Source organism: Perca fluviatilis, chromosome 5 (assembly GCF_010015445.1).
Source record: "Perca fluviatilis chromosome 5, GENO_Pfluv_1.0, whole genome shotgun sequence".
NCBI classification, from domain to species: Eukaryota; Metazoa; Chordata; class Actinopteri; order Perciformes; family Percidae; genus Perca; species Perca fluviatilis.
The window spans coordinates 28068463-28095201 of NC_053116.1; the positions used below are offsets into that span (position 1 = coordinate 28068463).

The 26739-nt window shown below is 42.6% G+C and overlaps 1 protein-coding gene across 4 annotated transcripts in view; it reads left to right on the plus strand.

Annotated features, from left to right (window-relative positions):
* The window catches only part of bsna (bassoon presynaptic cytomatrix protein a), a 189403-nt gene that overhangs the window by 114064 nt on the left and 48600 nt on the right, over positions 1 to 26739 (plus strand). For all 4 annotated transcript variants that reach the window (XM_039801784.1, XM_039801785.1, XM_039801788.1 and 1 more), the window contains exon 4: positions 22486 to 22944. In XM_039801784.1, coding sequence (XP_039657718.1) covers positions 22486 to 22944 — 459 coding nt within the window. The remainder of the gene's footprint in view (positions 1 to 22485; positions 22945 to 26739) is intronic.

Consider the following 26739-nt stretch of genomic DNA (forward strand, 5'->3'; position numbering starts at 1 on the left):
TAACGCTGTGTGTGTGTGTGTATGTGTGTGTGTGTGTGTGTGTGTGTGTGTGTGTGGCACGCTACTATAACAGTATAGTAGCAGTAAAACATAGGGCTTGGGATCTGACAATAGCTGCTCATGGTCTATTCAAGCTGGCAATGCCTCTTGGTCAAAGAAACATTTTTATTCCGTTGATTGACTGACTCAGTCCAATGCAACTGAGTGAACTGTCAACATCTGAGTTGTGTGTGTGTCTGTGTGTACCTTTCACATCTGTCTCTGTAAGGGCCAGTTTTAGACCTTGAAAGTGAGGGCTCTTACAGAGCTGATTAAGGGTTAAAGGAATAGTTTGACATTTTGGGAAGTATGCTTATTTGCTTTCTTTCTGTGAGTTAGATGAGAAGACTGATTCCTGTCTGTCCAAAGGTACAAATATCTGCCGACCAACACCTCTAAAGCTTGGTAATTAACATGGTAAATCATGTTTTAAAATATTAAAAAATTAAAAAAAAAAAAAAAAAAAAAGTTGTTATTTGTTTTTTTTTTATGAATAAATAGAAAAAAAGGAAGGAGAGAGGGGGGGTTGTTTTTATTTTTTTTTTAAAAAAAAAAAAAAAAAAAAAAAAAAAAAAAAAAAAAAAAAAAAAAAAAAAAAAAAAAAAAAAAAGGGGGGTTTTGGTATGTATATAAAAAATTCATTGTTCTTAATAAAAAATATATGTGTTTTTTTTTTAAAAAAAAAAAAAAAAAAAAAAAAAGATATGTATAGGAGGGGGTTTGTGTGTGTTTTTTTGTTTTAAAGGGGGGGGGGGGGGGGGGGGGGGGGGGGGGGGGTGTGGCCTCGACCAACAAGCATGCAAGCCATGATGTCTCTCTCGTTCTTATCTTTTTTTTTTTTTTACGATTATTTTTGGGGTTTTTTCCACCTTTCATCTTTGACAGGACATGTAGGTGAGAAAGGGGAGAGAGAGGGGGAAGATATGCAGGAAATCATCACAGGTCGGATTCGAACCCAGGACCTCTGTGTCAAGGCATAAACATCTCAGTACGTATGTGCGCCTGCTCTATCCACCGAGCCAACCCAGCCACGTCTCTCTCTTTCTCATGGGTGGGCCAAATTCTCTGAGCGGGCAAAGCAGAGAAAGGGGGAAGAAACATTTCCCCTTATGACTTTTTTTCGTAATGGAAAACCAAAAAAGGCGAGTAGAGTCAAGGCGAGTCGAGCAGGTACCATGTAGTGGAAAAACGCCAATAGACGGTCAGTGAAGGTCCTCACAAGTATAGACATTTGTGTCTGTATATGGAATAAAACTCATTTTGTTTTTTAAATCCTAGAATTAGTGCAGGTTGTGTTTGGGGTTTTACTAACCATGATGTCATTACAAAAGAGCTGTCACCTTCTATCTTTCTTCACTCTCCTCTCATCCAGTTCCCCTTTTCCTCAGTTTTCCTGCATTTCAAAACAACAGATGTTGAACTGAAGCCTAAATCCAAACAATCTCCTCCTACTGCACTTATCCTTTTTTTTTTTTATTCCTGCACCCAGTCCATCTCTCAATTCCCCCCTCCCTTTTTCCATCCATCCCCTCCCCTCTCTGCTTTTTTTTTACTTCATCTCACCTTTGACTCCTCACTGCATTTTAAAGCTGTGCTGTCACTCATTAATTATTATGAGCTACATGAAAACAGACCGCAGGGACTTAAGGGTGACTTCTCTGTGTATTTGCGTGCTCAGCGAAATCTTGTCACCATCTAATGTTTGGATAATGAAAAATGGCTCTCTCTCCTCCTTTTATATATAACGTGTTTGCAACTACGTGTTTGCAATGCAGTCTACCTGTTTGTTTCTCCTCAGTGTGCAGTTTCAGAAATGTGGATGCTGCTCCTGTTCTTCCATGCCTCCTTTTCCCATTTTCTCTCTACTGATTGCACTGTCAGGGGTCTTCCTAGCCATGTGTGGGAATTAATGGTTATTGGTTATTGATCTGTGAACAGCCGCTTCTTCTTTATTTCAGTTCTTTAGAGCATAGCAAAACACAAATAGACTTAATTTAACATAAACACACCTTTACACAATCTTAGGAGTTTTGTCAATAAAATAATTTTGAAAAACCTTCATTTGCTTTGACCATTGAGTTTAGATAATGTGATGGCTTGTCAAAATGACAGTCTTTGTCTTTTCCTCTGTGATTTCTGTCTTCACGTTTGGTTGCCCTCGCAGTAGTGGAACAGCAGTTTCTCGTTAGGCCTCTCTGTCGTGCTCTGTGTAAAATGATAAAATTATGGGGCAGAGCATTCACACTGACACCTAATCAATGCCTATCTCTGCTGCAGCGGCAGATAGGCAGTGTGTCATCAGTGCCCAGAGATGACAAATAATCGCTGTGTAGTCATTGTGTTGTCCCTGCAGCTACTGCAGATCCTCCAACAATCAGGCACTGAATGCACACTGCCCTGCATGGACATACAAACAAATGCATGATACTCCTGGTAAATATTCTTAAAGGTGCTTTAGGTAGGATTGGGAAGATCCAAAATTTGAACATCAACAACTTCTCAGTCCCTCCCCCCTTTCTGCTAAAGCCCAAAACGGTCTCCTAAGCCCCTCGCCCCACAAGGGAGAATGAATGTGTGTGCATGAGCAGTGATTGACACACAGTTAGACACCCCCATGGGCATGATTGGTGCATCTGAACAGGGAGCTGTGGATTTTTGCAAATCGCACTACAGGCCGCCAGAGGAGCCGGATTTTTTGTTTAAATGACCTGCTTCATGTAGTTCTACTGGAACATAGGGTCAGTTTCAGCAAATATGACAGAAAGTTAGTTTTATAAGTCTTACCTACTGCACCTTTAAACATTCCTGTTAAAAAGCCCATAATAGTCAACTGCACTGTAGGAAAAAATAAATAAGTAGACAGGATTACATATTATCAACATTAGCATTAGCCAACAATCATGATTCTTTGTTGTGTTTTTTTTGTCTAAAGCTCTTCTACTATTCCTTAAATCCCTTTTGCAGCCCCCATTTTTAAACCTAATCTATCTTTCTCATTATCTCTGTCTCACATTTGCATAATGTAAAATGTGCATACATTAACACAAACTCGATGGGTAGTATTTCTTCCTAATGTATCAAATTATAAAAGCTAAATTGAACGTTCCTCAATTTTATAGCTGCTTTAATATGCCAACTGTTACGTGAAAAAAAATTATGTATATTCTAAGAAATATATATAGATCAATATGGTGATGGAGGCTGCACTTAACATTTTACTCTTTTGAATTTAAATATGCCCAGTGTTGCATGGAAAAATAGATTCAGAGAAATGGGGAAAGAGACATTTTGTGCAGTAGAGAAAAAGAGAGAAAAGGGGGGAAAAGAGAAAGATGATGGAAATAGTTTAGAGAAACAGAAAGGAGGTAGACATAGAGACAAGAAACAATTTAAGGGACACTGAATTTGAAAGGATAATAAAATAAAGGACAATAAAAATAGACAAACAGCTGCAGTTTGATTCATCTGGAGCCCCCGTCTCTCAGAGCAGGTGGATCATTCCACAGCACAGTGTGAGCACGCTCCTACAGAGAGATCTGATTGGATGGGAGGATAAGGGTGTTTTTGTGTGAGTGCGCATACACTGTGTGCAAGATTGTGTGTTTGCTGATGTTTAAATATGTATGTTTCTGCATGCGTGTATGTATTGGTGTTGGTGATGGAAGTGTGTGTTCTATGCGGTATGGCACAGTATTAGTGAGGTTGGGGGGTCAAATGCTGCACAAACATCACCCTGCAGCTGCAGTGTACACACGCAGATACACACAATGGACGCCTGCTGTGTACAGTAACAGGGATTTCACTGTTCAGACAGTGGTCTTTTTACAAGGACTCCTGGGCTTTAATGCAGCTCGAATCTCGACTGAGGTCTTAACATTTCTGCAGCTCAGCATCTGAAAAACCACATGTACATTATTTTGGGAAAGAACCACAGATTTCTTTTCTTCTTTTTCTAACAGATTTTCTAATTTGATGGGGCCAGTTGCTCAGCACTGTGTATTGTCAGTGCTAACAGCTACAGGCCTCCTCAGGAGACTCCAGGCCAGCCAATGGAATCACTAGGTTACTTTTCTGTAGCCTTGCTAGCTAGTTAAACATGTCCTATAAGAAGTAGTTTATTCTTTTATACCAAAACAATCTTTACAAAAACTGAATCAAACCCAAGAAAAACAAGGTAGAAATGGAGTGACCCTGCCCGGAGGAAGCCCGGGGCCCCCGTCTGGAGCCAGGCCCAGACGGCGGGCTCGTCGGCGAGCGCCTGGTGGCCGGGTTTGCCACGGAGCCCGGCCGGGCACAGCCCGAACAAGCTACGTGGCTCCCATCTCTCCAGCCCATGGGCCCACCACCTGTGGGAGGAACCGCTGGGGTCGGGTGCGCTGCCACATGGGTGGCAGTGAAGGTCAGGGCCCCACGGACAGACCCGCCGGGCAGCAGACGCTGGCTCTGGGGACGTGGAACGTCACCTCTCTGTGGGGAAGGAGCCGGAATTGGTGCGGGAGGTGGAGCGCCACCGGTTGGATCTGGTGGGGCTTACCTTCACGCACAGTCCGGTTCTGGAACTGTACTCCTGGATAGGGTTGGACTCTTTTCTTCTCGGAGTTGCTCAGGGTGTGCGGCGCCGGGCGGTGTGTGGGATACTAACAAGCCCCGGCTGGGCCGCGCTTACGTTGGAGTTTACCCGGGGTGGCGACGAGGGTCGCCTCCCTACGCCTGCGGGTTGTGGGGAAAACTCTGACTGTTGTTTGTGCATATGCACCAAACAGGAGTTCGGAGTATTCGGCCTTCTTGGAGACCTTGAGTGGAGTCCTGCATGGGGGGCGCAGTGGGGGACTCCATTGTTCTGCTGGGGGACTTCAACGCACACGTGGGCAATGATGGAGACACCTGGAGAGGCGTGATTGGGAGGAACGGCCTCCCTGATCTAAACCAGAGTGGTTGTTTGTTGTTGGACTTCTGTGCTAGTCATGGATTGTCTATAACGAACACCATGTTCGAACATAGGGATGCTCATAAGTGTACCTGGTACCAGAGCACCCTAGGCCGAAGGTCAATGATCGATTTTATAATCGTTTCATCTGATCTGAGGCCGTATGTTTTGGACACTCGGGTGAAGAGAGGGGCAGAGCTGTCAACCGATCACCATCTGGTGGTGAGTTGGGTCAGGGGGTGGGGGAAGACTCTGGACAGACCTGGTAAGCCCAAACGTGTAGTGCGGGTAAATTGGGAACGTCTGGAGGAGGCCCCTGTCCAACGGACTTTCAACTCGCACCTCCGGCGGAGCTTTTCGTGCATCCCTGTGGAGGCTGGGGGCATTGAACCAGAGTGGACAATGTTCAAAGTTTCCATTGCTGAAGCTGCGGCGAGGAGCTGTGGTCTTAGGGTCTTAGGTGCCTCAAGGGGCGGTAACCCACGAACACCGTGGTGGACACCGGTGGTCAGGGAAGCCGTCCGACTGAAGAAGGAGTCTTTCCGGGATATGTTATCCCAGAGGACTCCGGAGGCAGTTGCAGGGTACCGAAGGGCCCGAAGGGCTGCAGCCTCTGCCGTGAAAGAGGCAAAGCAGCGGGTGTGGGAGAAGTTTGGAGAAGACATGGAGAAGGACTTTCGGTCGGCACCAAAGTGCTTCTGGAAAACTGTTCGCCACCTCAGGAGGGGGAAGCGGGGAACCATCCAAGCTGTGTACAGTAAGGATGGGACACTGTTGACCTCAACTGAGGAGGTAATAGGGCGGTGGAAGGAGCATTTTGAGGAACTCCTGAATCCGACTAATACGCCTCTATGTTAGAGGCCGAGCTGGAGGATGACGGGGATTGGCGTCGATTTCCGGGCGGAAGTCACTGATGTAGTCAAACAACTCCACAGTGGCAAAGCCCCGGGGATTGATGAGATCCGTCCAGAAATGCTTACGGCTCTGGGTGTGGAGGGGCTGTCCTGGTTGACACGTCTCTTCAACATTGCATGGAAGTCTGGAACAGTGCCAAAGGAGTGGCAGACGGGGGTGGTGGTTCCCCTTTTTAAAAGGGGACCAGAGGGTGTGTGCCAATTATACGGGGTATCACACTTCTCAGCCTCCCTGGTAAAGTCTACTCCAAGGTGCTGGAAAGGAGGGTTCGGCCGATAGTCGAACCTCAGGTTGAGGAGGAACAATGCGGATTCCGTCCTGGTCGTGGAACAACGGACCAGCTCTTCACTCTCGCAGGATCCTGGACGGGGGCCTGGGAGTATGCCCAACCGGTCTACATGTGTTTTGTGGATTTGGAGAAGGCGTATGACCGGGTCCCCCGAGGAGAGAATACTGTGGGAGGTGCTGCGGGAGTATGGGGTGAGGGGTCTCTACTCAGGGCCATCCAATCCCTGTACGACCAAAGTGAGCGTGTGTCCGGGTTCTCGGCAGTAAGTCGGATTCGTTTCAGGTGAGGGTTGGCCTCCGCCAGGGCTGCGCTTTGTCACCAATCCTGTTTGTAATATTTATGGACAGGATATCGAGGCGTAGCGGGGTGGGGAGGGGTTGCAGTTCGGTGGGCTGGGGATCTCATCGCTGCTTTTTGCAGATGATGTGGTCCTGATGGCATCATCGGGCCCGCGACCTTCAGCACTCACTGGATCGGTTCGCAGCCGAGTGTGAAGCGGTTGGGATGAGGATCAGCACCTCTAAATCGGAGGCCATGGTTCTCAGCAGGAAACCCGATGGAATGCCTTCTCCAGGTAGGGAATGAGTCCTTACCCCAAGTGAAGGAGTTCAAGTACCTTGGGGTTTTGTTCGCGAGTGAGGGGACAATGGAGCGGGAGATTGGTCGGAGAATCGGTGCAGCGGGTGCGGTATTACATTCCATCTATCGCACCGTTGTGACGAAAAGAGAGCTGAGCCAGAAGGCAAAGCTCTCGATCTACCGGTCAGTTTTCGTTCCTACCCTCACCTATGGTCATGAAGGCTGGGTCATGACCGAAAGAACGAGATCCAGGGTGCAAGCGGCCGAAATGGGTTTCCTCAGGAGGGTGGCTGGCGTCTCCCTTAGAGATAGGGTGAGAAGCTCAGTCATCCGTGAGGAGCTCGGAGTAGAGCCGCTGCTCCTTTGCGTCGAAAGGAGCCAGTTGAGGTGGTTCGGGCATCTGGTGAGGATGCCCCTGGGCGCGCTCCCCTAGGGAGGTGTTCCAGGCACGTCCAGCTGGGAGGAGGCCTCGGGGAAGACCCAGGACTAGGTGGAGGGATTATATCTCCAACCTGGCCTGGGAACGCCTCGGGATCCCCCAGTCGGAGCTGGTTAATGTTGCTCGGGAAAGGGAAGTTTGGGGTCCCCTGCTGGAGCTACTCCCCCCGCGACCCGACACCGGATAAGCGGACGAAGATGGATGGATGGATGAATCAAACCCACAGCAAATGGTGATCTACAAGATAAAGTTGTACTAATACATAGATCACAGGCAATACACGCGCGTTAAGTAGTCAAGGCCGACAATAAGCACAGTGAAATAATAGCTTGTTAGTACTTGTCTTAGCGTGTGGCTAACTCCCAATGAGCAGCCACAAAAGCAGAAGGTGCACCCATCCTTCCCTGCAGGCACCCCCAACCAAGCAGAAGGATCAACTGAAGCTGTACCTGTTGAAGTGCCCTTGAGCAAGACACAGAGTCCCATAAATAGTACAGTGCCGACTGACCCAAATTTTGTTTGGCTGCACAGTGTGTGCAATTTTAGAGGCTGACTCAGCATGCTGTTAGCCAGGGTCAAAACACACACACACACACACACACACACACACACACACACACACACACACACACACACACAGAGAGAGAGCGAGAGAGAGAAAGTGAGACAGTGAAGGACAGACGACATTGACCTTTATACACGTTTCTGTGTGTGTGTGTGTGTGTGTGTGTGTGTGTGTGTGTGTGTGTGTGTGTGTGCGTGCATTTATTACTGCTGGGAGCCAGGTGGACCTTTACAAAAGTCAACCTTTAAGTCATATGAGAACATATTCAACTCATAATTAGTACATTTTCATTTTCATTCTAATAATTAATCTATTTAGACACTGTTTATCCTGACAGCTTAGGTATTGTGATACTCAGTTGTTCTTATAATTAACCCAAAAAGCAGCATATATATCAAAACTACTGCAGCCAAAAATGGGATACACACACTTTTCCAACATATTGTGTGAGTGTACAGAAATTCTTCAAATTATGTTCATGCTAATTTTGTATATTAGCAGGTAATATTGCATCAGTAAACAATGCATATTCCCTCTTTATTTTTTCTTCTTAGTGCCCGGTAGAGGAGTTGATGGTGAAAAATGACGTTCTTGTTGTAGGATGACTTGTTGGTAGTAAAGCAATAACTCACTGCTGATTAGGAGAAACTCCATTTGTTAATTATGCTTCAATTCATTGCTTCTGAATCATGTTCCACACAAGAAATTGGTCCCAGTTTCTGATAAGGGCCAATAACGCTATTACGCTAATACAATAATGTGTTTTTGCATTAAAAATCTTTGCCTGGGTAGCTTTAAGGAATTAGTTGAAGATTAAATGACGTGTAGTGACGTGACAGGTACAGTTTATGTTGTTTTTCCCCTCTCTGTTTTGTACTCAGTCACGTCTGACCCTGTCAGATCTCTGCGAGCTTCACTCTCACAGTTGCTCTTTTAAAAAGACAACGCTTGTGTTTTTGTCTAAATGTCAACACGGCATCAGCTTTGTTCTGGGGAGGCAGTGATGCTCTTTGCACACACACACACACACACACACACACACACACACACACACACACACACACACACACACACACACACACACACACACACACACACACACACACACATACAGAAATCCCGGCCCCAAAGCATTTCTCAGCCAGAACTGCCAGTTCCATGAGGCAGAACTAATTCACTTTACATTTTTGGAATCCGCCTCTCTTTTCTCTTTTCTCTCTTCTTCCTCTCCTCTCGTTTCTTCTCTATCCCCTCATCCTCCTCTCATCTCTCTTTCTAATTCGCTTATATCCTTATCCTCTGCCTCTTTCGCTCTGACATTTTGCCTGTTTCTCTCATTCTCTTCTCCCTCCTCTCCTTTTTGTTCTGTCCTCCATTTTACCCATCTCCTCATACGTCCTCAGACTTTCCTAACTTCTTCTCTCTTTCAATCCTGTTTTCAGCATTACTCCCTTGGCCCTTCTTGTGCTACCCCAATTCCCTTATTCCCTTCCTGCAAGCATTTGATGGACATTGACTTGCAGTTCACCCAAGCCACTGAAACTGTCAGAAAACCCTATATTATTGCAGAGTAAAACATGCAAACATAAAACAGCATTGGGAAACTTGTGAACTGGTAATTTAGAAAGATGTTTGGGTTGTGATTTAACAGCTACATCTTCTGTACTTTCATTCTATTACTTAATGTAATCAGTTCAGTGTCTGCCGTTCCATCTAGTCTAACCTTTATTACACCTCTCACTCCCTACTTTAATTCTTAAAACAGGGACTGGTCTACTTGCGGCTAAGTGGCTGTGTATAACTGTGTACTATCAAATACCAAGCATCTCCTTGGTTCCGCTTGGGTCTATTTTGGGGGTTTTGGCAATGTATAATCATTCTGGTGCAAGTGGGAAGTGCCCCGGTTTAATACAGAATTGCCAATATTTGTGTCAGATACTGATATGTGCAATAACCAAACTACATTTCCCTTTCTTCAACACAAGTTGTTCAACCTTTTCTTAGCTGTTGGATTTACTAAACAAAGTGAGATCTTGCTTCGTTCCATCACAAACACTGTATTTTATCTATTCTATTCCACCAAAATCCAGCTTATAAGTAAATTCCATTTCAGTCTTTAAAACATTTGACTGTTGGGTCCGTATTGTTCGTATTGTGCCTGGATTGATTCATCTCTAGTGTGGCGGAATAAACAGGAAGAAACCAAAGCTGCATTCTTATTTTTCTCTCCCTCTCATTTCACCCTCAACACCCTCTCATTTAGTTCTCTGCAATCATTCTCTCTTTTTTCCATGTTTTTCTCTCCCTGCAACATTCCATCTTCTCTGACGTCCACCCCCACCCCCACCTCTACTTATTTTCCATTTCTCAGCCTCCTCATCCCTCCCCTTCCATCTCACTCACACATCTCACAGTGGAAGACTTCCCCTCTCCTTGCTCTAAGCTCTCGGTTAAACTTTCCTCAAGATTTCTCCCTCCAACTTCCTTTCTAGCATCTGTCTGATCATGTCTCTTTCTTCGCCCTGCGGGATGAGCCAGCAATCTCCCCTACCCATAATGCTCCTGTCCAATTTAGGACTGCCTCCTGCACTTCAAAGTACACATTTCAGCACTTCAAAGGGCTGCAGTCTCTCTCATACTAAAACCAAGGCCAGATCAATTAAATCCTAATAATACCCAGCATACCCCCCGCCCCTCCCACCACCAGCACCACCACTGATGATGAGGTTCAAATCTGGGTACACACAGTGAGGCAAGAACTTCAACTCTGTAAACTTTTTTGTCTCCACAGAGTTTGTGTTGCAGCTCTGCAGATAAAAACAAGAAAGTAGTACTAGCAGGGGCGGATCTACAGGGGGGAAAGGCGGGGCAGCTGCCCCCCCACTGTAGGGCCTTGCCCCCCCCCCCAGCTGCCCCCCCTTACTTTGGTGTTCAAAAAACTGTGCTTGTAAGAACAAACTGCCACTATGTCCACAAGCTTCTTAAAGCATTGAAACAATTAAATTATATTTATTAATAATAAATAATAATTGTAGATGTAATCTTAGCCCCCTGTCCCTCAAAAGCTTCGTCCATGCATCAAACGTGCAGAGCGGCGTTCGCACACTCTGGCCCGCACACAGCGCTTCTGCTGCGATGTGGTGGCCCTGCATCCCGACAAAGATTGGAGCAACTGAGCTGCCCCCCCCCCCCCGAGCCTCTGAAGGTGAAGTCAGTTTCCCCAGGTGAAGTTTAAACACACGTTTAATTTAAAGTTACATTTGTAATAAATGCTTTTCACATCTTGACTTTTGCAGGCCAGAGTAGCTGGAGATATTAGCTGAAGCGTAAAAGTGGGGATATTGCCAGCCAAGAAAATTCTGAGTAGTGCACAGGAGGAAGAGAAGGAGGGAAATGAAGAAGGAGAAGGCAGTAAACTGGAGAGACCAGGCTCAGGTCAGAGCAGGAGAAGACCATAGACGGAGATGCATAAATAAGTGAAACAGAAGAGGGAAAGGAAGAATTGACTGTGAGAGATGAAGAGGAGGCTACAGATTCAGAGAGAGGGACAGAGGCAGGGAGTGATCAGGAGGAGGCAGATGAAGATGACAGGGAGGAAGAGGCCTGCAGTTACCCCTGGACCATATGGTTTGTTTATATTCTCCTTCCATATAAATTGCAGTACAGTAGCATAAAATGTCTTGTCACTCAGTGGCATGACATGTTTTCAGTTCAATTTCCATTCGGTTGTATATGTTATAGGGTTAGATATGTAAAGATTTGTTTGACCTTTTGTTTGATCATAATTTACTGATTCATTCTATTTGTCAGTATCAGTAAATATGACCAAGCCATTTAATTCAATTTCAGCTAAATTCAATTTTATTTATAGTATCAAATCGTAAGAGTTCACTCTTCTCGAGACACTTTACAGATAGAGTAGGTCTAGACCACACTCTATAATTTACAAAGACCCAACAATTCCCCCAAGAGCAAGCATTTGGTGCAACAGTGGCGAGGAAAAACTTCCTTTTGGGCAGAAACCTCAGACAGACCCAGGCTCTTGGTGGGCGGGCATCTGCAGCTGCCGGTTGGGACACAGAGACGGATACAGATATAGAGAATTATGATTCATAATAATTATAGCAGTTGGTATGATGAACGGTGACAGTTATAGTAACAATAAGGTTAATGGAACTATGACTAGAAATAATAGTTGTAGCAGTTCAGGGCATAGCAGGGTGTTGCGGGGTATAGTAGGGCATAGTGCGTTTACATATGGGGGTTCCTATGTACCGTCTTCCCCTGCCATCCTGCCAAGATCTCTCGCTACCCCTTTGCCACCCCATGTAAAATTTCCTAGATCCGCCACTGAGTACTAGTATCTTTAATATGTCTAAGAATAGAAGTGCAGTTTTGGAAATGTTGGTGAAGTTACATTATTAGGCAGGAAGATAGAGAGCAGGTTGCTAGGTATTACAGCTTACATATAGTTTTATATAACACAGCAGGTTTTTCAGCAGCAAAGAATCAGTCAGTCAGTGTTTGGGTGTAATAAGTAGAAGCCTCAAGTTCAGAGAGAGTTAGCAAACTTATATATTTCATGATGTAGCTCCATATGGGGCTTATTTCTGCCAGCAGTCTCTCTGGATGGTTTTCCTCTTTAAAGCTTTGAAGCATGAAGTTGTAATGGTTAACACGTTTGCAAACAGCTGCCCACACAGAGCAACATTAACATTCTGTTGGACTTTTTGTCCACCTGAGAAAAAATATCTGGCTTTTTAGCTGCTAAATGTGCCAGCTAGCTAACTTTACATACACTGACCTTATCAGAGCTTGATTTGCTGAAAACAGTTTGACTGAACCAAACAGTAAATGTACAGCAAAATCAAAACAATGAGCTAAAAGAAGCTAAAAACAAAAAAAAAACTCTGTTGGTTAGTGATAATTCTCAGTGACCATTTTCACATCAAACATCGTAATTTGATTCATTGCTAATACAGGAAATCATGATCAGTGGATTTTCCAGCAATGTAGGACAAAGCTTGTACAATGTACACTATGATAAATCAGTTTTAAAGTGTTCATTTGTTTCAATGACAAAGTCATATGTAGGATAAAGCAGTAGTGGAAGTTAGTTGACCCAGCGCTGAGGCCCACTGTAGCGCTGCCCTGTTTTGCTGCTGGCCAGATGCCATCCTATTACTGTAGGAGTCAGAATCCTCTCATCCCTGCAGCCTACAAACACACACAAACGTTACACACACAACTGCATGCACAAACTCTTGCAGGGATACACACCCATGCACTGCGAAGATTGTACTGTTGTCCCCTGTGCTTGATTGGTGTTTATTTGTGTGCACGTTTTTTGTGTGTGATTATGTCTTTATGCCTCAGTCAGTCCCACTGAGACTCTCAACAAACCGTGGCGTGCCTTTAGTCTGTTTCTGTCTCTCAACCACAAAGGCTTCCTCCTTTAAGCCTGCTTGTCACAGTCAGGTTCAAATCCCCACTCTGTCTGATCTGGGCAAGAAAACTCTCCTTCAAAAGCTAATGTCAAAATGATGTTGAGCAAGGCACTTCACTTCTACCCACTGCAGTGGAGCTGCTCAAGGGCTAAAAGTAAAAAAATAAAAACTATCTCCGGTGAATAAATAAATCAGTGTGAAATTCAATTAGTTAAAGGAGAATTCCGGTCGATTTCAACATGTAGCTCTGTTGTTTGTAAATTTGGAGTGCTGTCAGTAGCGAGAAAAACGAAAACAATCGGTGCTGCCTACACCGTGTTATGCTCCTGCTAGCGTTAGCACCCAGGAGACTGAAACAGGGCATTTTAAACGTGCTTTTAGCCTCCTAACATGTTCGAAATGTCATTAAAAGTGCCTACCCATGTGAAGTGATTCCTTCCGAGTGAACAGTGAATCTGACTGCAGTAGATGTGAAAGAAATGCATGAAAGTTGTGCTAATTCAGCTCTGTTGATACGGCAAGAGAGTGCTTCGGTACCGTCTACAAACTACAACACCGAAAAGAGATACAAAAATATTTTATGTATATGCTTATTTTTTTAAAGTATGTGCTGTAGTACAACTAGCAGGAGACAATTTATAATTGAGGTACGTTTGGAGACACTACCTTATTTAATCATTAAATTAATAGATATTTTTGTTGTATCTCTTTTCGGTGTTGTAGGTTGTAGACGGTCCCTAAGCACTCGTCTTACTGCCTTCTCAACACCGGAACTAAACAGAGCTGAATTAGCACGACTTTCATGCATTTCTTTCACATCTACTGCAGTCATATTCACTGTGTTCCATCGGAAGTAATCACTTCACATGGGTAGTAGACCCTTTTAATGACATTTCAAACATGTTAGGAGGCTAAAAGCACGTTTAAAATTTGCCCTGTTTCAGCCTCCTGGGTGCTAACGCTAGCAGGAGGACAACACGGTGTAGGCAGCACCGATTGTTTTCGTTTTTCTCGCTACTGACAGCACTCCAAATTTACAAACAACAGAGCTACGTGTTGAAATCGACCGGAATTCTCCTTTAAGTGTTTATTCTTCTTCCAGTAGCCTTAGTTTGATTTATTGATTTTGATTTATCTCTGCCCACCTCTTTCTAATAAAAGATAGGTAAAGTCCTATAAAGGTCTTACCCATTTAATGCCTTCCAAAATCTTTATAAATGTCCAAAAATGATGAAAATGACCCTCTTCTGAATTGCGTCCTCTATGAATGAAGGTCGGTTAGGTTTAGTAATAAAAACTACTTGGTTAAGGGGAAAGATTATGGTCACAGTTAAACACTGACTGTTGGCAGAAAATGACAGAAAGCAGTTTCTTTTGACACAATATTTTCCTGGCAGACAAGTCATAATTCACACGGCTGCTAAAGGTCCTTGTCAATTAAATGTCAACAAACGTTGTTTAAGGCTTTTTTTGGACAAATGTTGTGGGTTTTCTTGTGAGGACTGTCTCCTCAAACATGTATTTTCGTATTTCTACACATTTAGTACACAAGATACAATATCCAAGTTAATTTTGAGTTGGTGCAACATTTGTGTTTCTGCTACGCTAGGCTAAGCTAGTCTTAAGCCTATCTCTTGAACATCTGATCCGTCTTTCAGCCTGCTCGTTCTAATGTTTGGCTAATTTGCTTCTAATTCAGACTCACTGCTTCTTTGTGATCAAGCTATTTAAGGCATATGATGGAACTTCCTCTTTAAAGATTTAATCTGAAATCAGAGTATAATACTCACAGTTGTAGTTTTGGCTAATGTCAGAATTCATCATCATGGTTGCTATAAAGTCACAATATACTGTATGCTAATGAGGTCCTCCTACAGTATCAGCAAGGAAAAGAGGTGGGCAGTTTGAGCTCATCTGTTTGATGTCGGCTCTGTGAAAATTTCTGGCTGGCCGGCCGGAGACAGGAAATAGGTAGGAAGTGAAAGAGGTGACGGTTTAATGTGGGCAATAAAACATGATGTGTACGCATTAACACAAACACACACACACACACACACACACACACACACATACATACTGTATATAGCCTTTTGCCCACTTCTTTCACCTCTCACATCAGGGTTACATAATTAAAGAGGCTCCATTGGGGTGATCAAATGAGAAGAGGAGATTTTAAATTATCTGTAAAATGGTTTGATGTAAAAAAAAAAAAATCAAACCTGTTTCGGTTTTATAACCAGGTTTTTTTCAGTCCTCTCTTCTTCTTCGTTACTCCTCCACTCTTTCTCTGCCTCCTTTCCTCTTCTTTTTACTCCTATTTTCATCTCCTCTAATTTGTTTCTGCTTCCTTTGCCACTTGTTTCTCTCCTCTACCTTTCTTCTTCACCCCCTCTAATGTATCTCTTAGTAGTTATTCTCTCCTTCACTGGTTTTCCACTCCTATAATTCATCCCCTCCTATCTTTCCCCAGCATCTCTCCTCCTCCTCTATACTTCCTCCCTTTTTCTAATTTATTTCTCTGTTTCCTTCCTCACCTCCTTATTCTTTAGTTAATTCTCTCCTCTCTCCTCCTCAAGCTTGATTTATCTTCTTTTTTCTCTCCTCCTCTTCCTCCCTGGCTCTTGTTGTCTTCTCCTCCTTTTACTTACTTTTCCTCCTGCTTTTAATGCCTTGGCTCCTCTCCTACATTTTATTCCCATCTCTTCCTCTTATTCTCGCTATACCTGCCTCTCTTCCTTCTTACAGCGCAAAAGGAGTCAGATTTAATCCTCCACCTTAAATCCAACCTGTGTGTGTGTGTGTGTGTGTGTGTGTGTGTGTGTGTGTGTGTGTGTGTGTGTGTGTGTGTGTAGAGGGGGGTAAAAGTACCAATGCAACAATGTAAAAACTAAAATACTTCACACAAAGTATTAAAAGTTAAAGTACTTGCAGAATAAATCGCCCCTGTTACAATATAATGTCATATATCTCATTATTAGATTATTAATACTAATGCATCAATGTGTAAGTAACATTTTACTGCTGTAGCTGGTGTATTTGTATCCAGGGTATTATATAAACTGCAGTTTAATCCAGTCGTTCCTAACTTGGGGGTCTGGCCCCCTCCAGAGATGAGAAATGAGGGAGGAAAGAAGAGGTGTTGGGTGTTTCTCTAATCATTGCGGGGTTTTTTTTTTTTAAGGTAATCTAAATCTTAATCTGAAAAGTAACTAGTACCTACAGCTGGCAGATAAATGTAGTCAAGTAAAAAGTACACTAATTCACTCTAAAACCTGGTGTAGTAGACTTAAATACATATGCTGATTGCTGATTTAAATCCAGCTCTGTGTCATGGCATTATGGCTGTGTGAGCAGATGAACGGTGTGGCCGCAGCGCACGGCAGACCTCGGCTGCTCCAAGCTCTGTGCACTGGCACCACAGAGGGAAGCCACACACCGTTTATCTGCACACACTGCCATGACACAAAGATGTATTAAAGTTGGCGAAGTATCCCTTTAAGTAAATGTATATACCGTAGTTACTTTAAACCACTGCATAGCCGTAGATAATGAAAAATATGTGTTTCCCATTACAGTTTCTCTCACCTCCTGGTTATCGGTTTTTCTTTGTCACTCTATTTTCAGTTTTAGTCCTTTCCTCTTTTTTTCTTACCTTCATTTTGTGCACAGTATTTCCAACGCACAAACTATTAAGGGACAGCAGATTGGGAGCGAAGGAGGAGAGAACGATGAGTGGGTGATAAATCGAAAAGAGTAAAAAATTAAAAATGTATCTCAATGGACAAAAGTAGAGAGAGGAAACAAAAGTGTTAAGAGGAGATGGAGCTCAAGAGGCAGGAATTAATAGAGTTTATGTGGGAGAGCTCCTATGAAATTTGCTCTTTGTTGTCATGTAAAAGTAAGTCTCCTTACGTACGATAACTGATGCAACCTGGCCACCGAGCCGTGAAACCTGCCCCAAAACTCACACGATGTCGTTTGGGTTCATAACTGTGAAAATAGTAAGCAAGTCAGGGAACAGGAAACAACCATGGGAAGATGGAAATGATATGTTCAAATTAAATTGTATATAAAAATGCTCAGTATTTGATTGGTAGGAATAATACTTTCTTTAAAATAATATATTTTATATAATTTTATTTTCTATGCAGGATGATGTGACTCGTGTCACTTTAGTGGGGGCACTCTGCTGTACATTGGCAGTCTGCTATATTTCCAGAATCAGAGGAAATGCACAGCCCAGCAGATACTGCAGCTATGTTTTGACATGAATTGATAGGTCCAGTCAGCCCTCAATCATAACCCGTCTGCACCCTGATTGGGTTAAGAGGTACCGTTGGAGGAAAGGGTCATATTAAGTTGATTTACTGTGAGGTTGTGGTGTTGATGATGAAGTAGTTTATGTAGCCGTGACTTGTTGTTAGTGAGTGTAAGTGTAATATAGTGGCGATATGTGGAATATTGGCTTAACATTAAAGGGTTTAAAGAGATATTAACTTTTCATATGGACTATGCCTTTAGCAGAAGAACTTCATTTCCCAATGCTGTGGGCAAAAATCTGCATGGCTAGATACTGCTGCGATTAAAGGAGAACTCCGGGCAAGTTTTACGTTAATCTTGATCGCTATATGTATATGAGTACTGTCGATAGCAAAAAAAACGAGCCGAATCGGTGTTAGCAACATGGAGTTGCTGCAACTAATGCCGAGAGCTTACTTTACAAGAAACAGGCATCATTTGGTCTGTTTCCATGAAGTTACATAGTCACTGATATGATCATAACCACTACAGTGCTCATTTACCTATTTATGAGGGGGGAATAAACTTAAAAATTTCGCCGTGAAAGCATGAACTGTCCTCTGGATGACATCCACCAGACCAGCGGGCGCCTGTGGATTATTGTCGGCCGCGGCAGGCAAGGGAGGCGGGGAGGAAGTAGAAGGATGCCTGGCTAAGGAAACTACCACACAATTCGCCACTGTAGAGACTCATATTCACCAACGACAGCACACAAAATGGATATATATGCTACAAATACACATGGAACTGCTGCGTGATGATTATTACCGGAGCCTGGCTGAACACACTCACTCATCCCAGACGGCAGCTAGCAGCTAAGAGGTATAGGTGAATTTAAACAACGGCTAAGTTGCTAAACGCATCTTGTTGTCATGTAAGGGCCCTGTTCATGTTGCACAGACATTTTAATTGCATTTTGTGTCTGTTAAGAGGCAGAAAGACACTCTTTATCTTATGCCCCCATAACTGCCGTTTTAGCTGAGTGGGAGCTCTCGGAATTAGCTGCAGCAGCTCCGTGTTGCTAGCACCGATTTGGCTCGTTTTTTTTGCTTTGGACAGTACTCATATACATATAGCGATCAAGATTAACGTAAAAATTGCCCGGAGTTCTCCTTTAAGTTAGGAACTGGCTCTCTACGATTTTAAAATCATTGGTCACTGATTTATCTGCCTTGAATTGTATTCATTCCACACTGAACAAAAACATTATAAAATAACAAAAACAGAAAATTCAAGTGTTTTTTCTCATTGTAACATCATTGATTTGTCAAGTCCTACAATTTTTCATCATCATCATCATCATCATCATCATCATCATCATCATCATCATCATCACCTGTCCACTTCAACACCTCCTCTGGTTCTTCCTCTTTCATTGTCCGTTTCCTCTCTCCTCTGCCCCCACTTCAAGCCAGTCATTAGACTCAGCAGGGATCCACATTACTAGAGACTAAGCTGAAGTACAGTGTGTGTGTGTGTGTGTGTGTGTGCGCGCCGCACACGCACTTATGTGCACGTGTGGTGTCACTCACTTCCCCACTTCTCCTCTCCTCCGCCCAGTGGGCTCCTCTTCCTCCTTGTGCTTGTCATCTCGCTCTCCTTCTGGTAAGCCTTCAGCTACACAGGCCTCCTCCATTTTGCGTTGATGTGAGCTGTGTGACTACATGTGTGCTTGTGTAAGTATGAGAGTGTGTGTGTGTGGTGCAGTAGAGTGCAGCCTAAAGCAGCAGCCAGTGCTAGGGAAGTGTGCGCTCGAGCAGAACAATGGCATTCTGGGTAAAAATAGCCCTTGCTCTGTTGGAAGGAGAGAAAAGGAGACAGGGGTGACAGGGGTAAGAGCTGAGAGGGGGGAAGATGGAAGTGTAATGATCATGTAGTGAAGAAAGAAAATAAAGAAGCTGCAGTTGCAAACATATGAAAAGTAAAACACAAAGAAAAAAGGATAAGAATGAGTCAGACTAGAAGTGAACTGAAAGTGAGAAAAGCAGAGAGACTCAGTATTGTAAATTGAGCAAGTGCCTCTGGTTTAGTATGTTTGCCATGGAGTCTAAATTTAACTTTGGATTATATATGGGATATGATTGACTAGGCCTGGGCAATATGACTGAAAAAAATGTATTAACATAAACATTTTCCATGTACATATAATACAATATGGTAAATGTATGCAAAAAGAACATATACAATCCACCCAGTTTTATTACAGAGCTGTTTTCTTCTCCCAGTAATGGAATATACTTTCATTTCAATGTGTAGATTATCATTACATCATTTCTCATCATATCCGTTGTTTTCCTGACTATGTGATTAAAGTTAGGAAGCACCATCTAAGGGAGTACAGCATGATTTGTACTTCTGTGTAAAATCAACGCCTTACGTAGCCTGACGTGCACCTCTCGAAAAATGTAACTACACGTCGCGGCGACTCACGTCGGGGCTTGGTAGCGTTGCATTTTCCGCTACTCATTTCCTGTTCTCCTTCTCCATAAACAACATGAAATCAAGGAGAGGGTTAACTTTTCCTGCTACAGATTCCCCTCCATGGTCAGAAAGAACAGGGGAAAGACTTTGTTTCTCTCACTATGCCTGTAGAGTCGGTACTCGCCGATAAGATAATCGCCGTCACTCACTCACTTCACCCTCTCTCTACCACACGCTCCCCACACACACACACACGCTGGCTCGACGCACACACCAACAAGTATAAACATCAGGCCATTTACGTAGGCTATGGCGAAAGCTCTGCGTGGAGCCTCCGCAGAACCATAAATCACGCTTAACCCAGGTTTCTCCAATACTGGATAAGTGTGTTTCTGAAACCATTAGATGATGTTTACAGGTGCCAACACATCTACTCACAGATATCGTAGTAGTAGTAGTAGTAGTAGTAGTAGTAATAGTAGTAGTAGTAGTAGTAGTAGTAGTAGTAGTAGTAGTAGTAGTATAAAAAGAGAAATAAAAAGAGACAGAGAGGGAAAACAAGGCAATACCACACACATTCCCTATAGAGGATGCAGTTTCCTTCAGGGCCAAATATGACAAATATGTCTCCTTTATTGATGAGTAATTGGAAGGCCTCCCTTTGGCAGAGGGGTGAAATGGGGGAGTGGAGAGTTATTTACAGAGATTTGTCATAAATCAAATCCAGTGGTGTTAGAGATATAGTGTGCAATGGACACATAAATAGGGAAATGCTTCTATAATGATATGTAGAAAGAAATGGAAGAAAGAAAAAAAAAAAAAAAAAAAAAAAAAAAAAAAAAAAAAAAAAAAAAAAAAAAAAAAAAAAAAAATTAAAAAAAAAAAAAGAAAGAAAGCAAAAAAAAAAATAAAAAAAAAAGAGAGAGAGAGCTGGAAGGTAGTGTAAAAATAAAATACAGAACAATACAATGCAACGCCAAACAGATTTTTGAAAGGACAGAGACAATTAGAAAGAGAGACATAGAGAGAGAGAGACAGAGAGAGAGAGAGAGAGAGAGAGAGAGTCTGAAGGCAGAATTAGAACTGATGGAACATTTTAGGGAACGTTATTGACAGCAGGAGAAAAGGCCAGATTGTGTGTGCTATTCAGGTTAAGTGGTGCAGTGCTGTGCAGCAATGGGCTACTCTGTGGGACCACACACACACTTACTGTACTTACTTGCTTTGCTCACACACACACACACACACACACACACACACACACACACACACACACACACACACACACACACACACACACACACACACACACACACACTCAAAGGGATTCAGAGAAAGAGAGATAAAGAGAAAAGAGTGAGGAGAGGAGGGGAGTAAGAAAGGTTTGGTGAGTTTTGTGTATAGAGGATTTCATGAGTGGGTGGAAAAGAACAAAGATGGAAGATAAGTGTTCAGTAGGGAGGGCTGCATCTGTCAGTTATTCATAGCATGAGTAATATGGCCGCTCTTTAGTTCAAAACAGCATCAGTAGAGAGAGGGGGTAAACAGAAGGTGTGTGCTGTAGACATACTGAAGAGATAATGAATATTACAAAATAAGAGATAAATCTTCTAGTTTTTAAAAAATAAAAATAAATTAAACATAAACATTACACATAAAGCGATAACTCTTTTTTTGTCACTGTGTTGCTGAACACACCCTTCTGGCTTCTCTATTTGCACTTCCCAGAGATCACCTGTCAATCAAACACTGTGACAAGTCTTTTCAGTCATGGTGGCTATCGATGCTCATACTAAGTCAAATCTCTTCTGCATATTTTGTTTTAGTTAGTTAGGGACAAAAGATGTGCCAGTGTGTGTACATGTGTGCGGGTCTGTTTGTGTGCACGCATAATTTTTTTAATCAGTCAGCCTCACAGCGTAAGAAGTGAGTGGAGTCGATGGGAGGAAAATAGGGTGTAGCTGTCAGTGTGACTTGGCCTTTTAGAAACGTACATCAGCTAAGCTTAACCTGCTGCATCTCTGACAGAGTGAGTGTATACAGTTTGTGTGTGTGTGTGTGTGTGTGTGTGTGTGTGTGTGTGTGTGTGTGTGTGTGTGTGTGTGTGTGTGTGTGTGTGTGTGTGTGTGTGTGTGGCTGTGTGTGGCTGTGTGTGTGGCTGTAATTTTATTGATCAGTACATTAAACCGTGGATCTAACCTACCTGTTGACTTGTTGACAGTCCTGGTATTCTAGCCAGCGACATTTCATTCAACATGTCACTTTATTAAGTCTTTGTAATTTTTATGAAACATATAGCTGATTGTTTTAAAGTGCCAAATATTGCCTTTCCTCCAACAAGGTCAAGGTAAACTTTATTATCCCCAAAAAAAGGGAAATTCGGGTGGTCAAGGTGTAGATACACAAAGATACACAAAACATCATCATCACGTCATAAAAACGGATATAAATACAAATATAAATATTGAATATAAATACATATAAATATTCAATATGCCATATTTACTATTGTAGAAAACAGGTTAGTTGTCACTAACTGTGTTTGGTCTTTGTCCTGTGTTTCAGAAAAAGGAGTGGTTATGTCTCAACTGCCAGACCCAGCGGCTGATGTCCGGAGGCGGTCTCGACGAACCTCCACTTCCTGTTCCTCATCCGTCTCCCAAGCACCAGCCAATGGGCTCGCCCCGTCACCAGGCTCCAACCAGTCAGCAAAGCCCTATCCACAAATCCACCAATCAGCAGGGGCCCAGGCCAGCCCAACCCCAGACGCAGAAAGCACAGGCGGGAACTGGTAGTAGCGGCCCTTTTGCGCCCACTGCTGCCAAACAACCGACTGACACCAAGACCACGACACCAGCTCCGGCACCAATATCAACCACAGAGACCCAGAAACATCCTAAACCCACAGAGGAGAAACCCAAAACTGAGCCTGAGAACCAAACTGCCAAAGACACCAAACCTTCCCAGAAGAAAGGAGAGCAGATCACACCGATCAAGGAAATCAAGAAGTCCAGGCACTATGATGTAAGTCTTATTCTTTTTAGTAACATTGCTTTAGCCCAGTGTACTACTCTGTATGTTAAGCTATGGAAAAGGACGAATGTTGATACTACCAAAATTTTTTACGGCTTGTAAAAAGTAAACCAAGTAAAAAAGAAGTTGTACCAATTACCAAAAACATTAAAGGTCCCGTGACATGAAAATTTCACTTTATGAGTTTTTTTTAACATTAATATGCGTTCCCCCAGCCTGCCTATGGTCCCCCAGTGGCTAGAAATGGTGATAGGTGTAAACCGAGCCCTGGGTATCCTGCTCTGCCTTTGAGAAAATGAAAGCTCAGATGGGCCGATCTGGAAGGTTACCTCCCCTTTCTCTGCTTTGCCCGCCCAGAGAATTTGGCCCACCCATGAGAGAGAGACATCATGGCTTTCAAACGAGCAATGTAGCAGTTGGTCAAGGCCACACCCCCACCCTCCACCTTGCCCCCCCTCTCTCCTCCTCAATAGCTACAGACACAGAAATGGCACATACTAAGGAAAGCTCATTGTGGGACTGGCTCTAGTGGCTGTAGTTCTGCACCAAGGCTGAATTTTGGGGAAAGAGACTTCAGATACAGTATTAGGGGATAGATATATATAATATACCTATATAAAATATAGTAATATACCTATATAAAAGCATCCAAAGAGCACCATGTCATGGGACCTTTAAGCTGATTTTCAGTGAATATTTTGTGAAAACCATAGTGTAACATACAGGCCTATTACCAAGAATGGCTATTGTTGTGTGGCATTTTAAACTTTTAGAGCATGTATGCAGGTTAAGTTATGTGATGCATGGCTGTTTCAGCGTGGCTTTGCTTCACATTCATACAGTTTTTTTCATTACACTTAATGAGCTTAATGAAAGCTCTTGTTCAGCACCAGATATATGTAGTCTACAGGATTTTGCCCACGTTGGACCTCCTAACAACTCACACACGACAGGGAGAGAGCACACAGTGACCTCTTACACAAACAGTTATTGGAGTGACAGCAACATCTGGTCCTTTGGGACTGCACTGCATATTTGTGTTTAAATGTACATTTGCTGATATGTACAGCCCCAAGATATATTTATTGTAACTCACTGTAAAACCTGAGCAGGCGGCTGGTTGAAGGCAGGACCTGATGAAATGGCTTCCTTTAGAATTTAAAGAGCCTAAGTCCCGCTCCCCTTCCTAGCTAGATATGGTCCACCAGCTCAGATGTTCTGTGAATATTCTATTGTCAAATTTGAACACTTTGTAAATTGAGGAAAGCTATAATTACATGTATTTTGTTAGCATCCAATAAAAATGTTTACCACATGGCTTCGCTTTTGGGACACTTTCAAAGCCTGTTGGGAGAAAACATTATTTTGTCCCTGCTAAAAGTACAAGGTGTTCAATTTTAATATCTAGTAGCAACAGCAAGAAATACCTATTTATCTTACAATATGAAAATGACCCCAGGAACGTTTTATCTTTTCAGAAAGACTGACTGAGTTACTAAAGCTAGAGAAACAGAGCTAGATTAGCTTGATAATCAAACTGAATTGGCATATTGTTTCACCTCATCCATTCAGTCCGACACTGTGTTCACGTTAGCTGATTTCTTGTTGGGAGGTGGGGGTATTTAGTTTAATTTTGCCATAACTAAGCATTAGTGAGTGATGTAAGTTGTCCTTCACACTGATGTCATTTTTAGTTGAAACGGAAGCCGCGATAGCAGTTGCTAGGAGCACTTAATTCAATGTTTTGTAATGTGCTGATTTAAGATTCTCTCTGTAAGTCGACTTATAACAACTTGTACTGTACAGCGGTATCAATTTCATTCACTATTGTTGCCATATTTCTCTTGCTGTTTTTCATGAATGTTGTTAAGTAGCTAGCTAGCTAGCTAGCTATGTAGGAAGATGACATCCCAATTCTAAATTCTACTAAGCTTTGACTGGTCAGTTGTTTCTCCAACTGGTGAAAACAGCCATCAGTGAGCATAAAACTAGACGTATTTGAAAGGTTATAACAATTACTTCCTAGGCATCACACACTGAAATGACAGCTTTTTCACTTACGACTAAACCAAAAGAAAACGACCAGACACATTTTGTTCTAAGGCGGCAGAGGTACTTTAAGCATGGCAGAAATGTGTTACTATGCTGATACCGTTAACCTAGGATGCATGCAATAACAAGTACCTATTTTTTTCACATCTGAATACTGACAGACACGGACATTGAAATCTGAGATGTGGTTGGCAATTAAGGTCTGGAACCAGACTAAGGCTAAATATGAGGGGGGGAAGAACTTCAGGTCCCTAAAAACTAAACTCAGCACCAGACCAAACACTTGACTTGACTTCATTATTACAACCCACTTGTACATTTCAAAAGTGGCAAACATTGCTGTCCCCAGCAGAATCAGACCTATGATTTAAAAGTGCATGTTACCAATGGACCTGGGAAGTTTGTAGGTGTCTGACACCTGAGAAATGGTTGTTAACTTTTTACACTTATACACCTGCCATCAACCAGTTGCCTGTTATCACATTAGATTTCCTTCAATGTTTCTTTCACGGTTTTGAATTCTGTGTTTAGAGAAGATAAGTAAATGAATGACAGTACTACTATCATGAATATGGCTTATTTTTTATTCTTGTGCTCACAGATAAGCACTTGTAAAGGTTAATAAAGGTCACTTTGAACAGATGTGATATTAGTTTGGCGTGAAGTTGGCCAAGTGTCACTGTTTCTCACAGCACAGTGAGTAAATGCAACACCAAACCAATGTTGCCATTTTTATGACAATGGCATCTTTTAAAAGAGTTCTTGCTTGACTCCCTTTTCTCCTGGTAAGTAAGTAGTAAGTAAGACATGTCTTTGAAGTGTATGTTTTCAACTCAAATCTCCAATTATTTTCTTATGAATGTTTTTATTTTCCTGCATGTTTCTCAGCTGCTACATGCTGTTATAATTTTAAAAGTAATCAAATTTTGTAACTCCAGAAAAAGTCATTTTCTTCTTAAGCTAAAATGAAAGGCACACACAATTGCAATACAATGTGCTCTTACCGATATGCCTTTTATTTCCAATTACATTCAACTCAGTTTTTTAGATCAAAGATCAAATTCATAATTACAATGACAAGTGAGATGCCTCAAGGTTTCTATTGGCACTGAGAGCCTTCATGTATTTACATTGGAATGGGATGGTTTTGGGTTTAGGAAAACACATTATCAGATGTATTGTATTTACCCTGTCCATATTTTCGCTATTTGTTTAAAATATCTTTTCTTTGAGAAGAAAAATTTGTTCCCATGTTTTTATTTTTCTCTGTAGCATTTCTGCCTTCCATAATCACTCAGAGTCGACTCTTGAACTCCTTTTTATTTAAAGCTGTATTGTTTTTTTGAACTTCTTGTACAAAATATCTCAATGTATAAAAATGCCACTAATATTTCATGTGAATTATATTTCGATTCAGTTTGGTGATCACACCCAGCCAAGTTTTTCCTTTGTTATACTACAAAGTGAAAATTTGACACCACAAAATATAGTTGTGGTATGTCATGACTAAGATTTTCTGCGGAGCCTGGTTATTTAAAATTGTAAGTTGAAGCAATTACTTTCTCCTGAAGCTGTTTGGAAAGCATGTCATTGATTCCCTCCTCACAGAATGCTAAGAATGCAAGTGGCAGCATACATGGACTACCTTGGGGAGTGGGAGTGAGAGTGAGAGAGAAACACAGATGGAGTGAAATAATGCCTTTTCTTGCTCAGCAGCAACCATCCCTCCTGCTG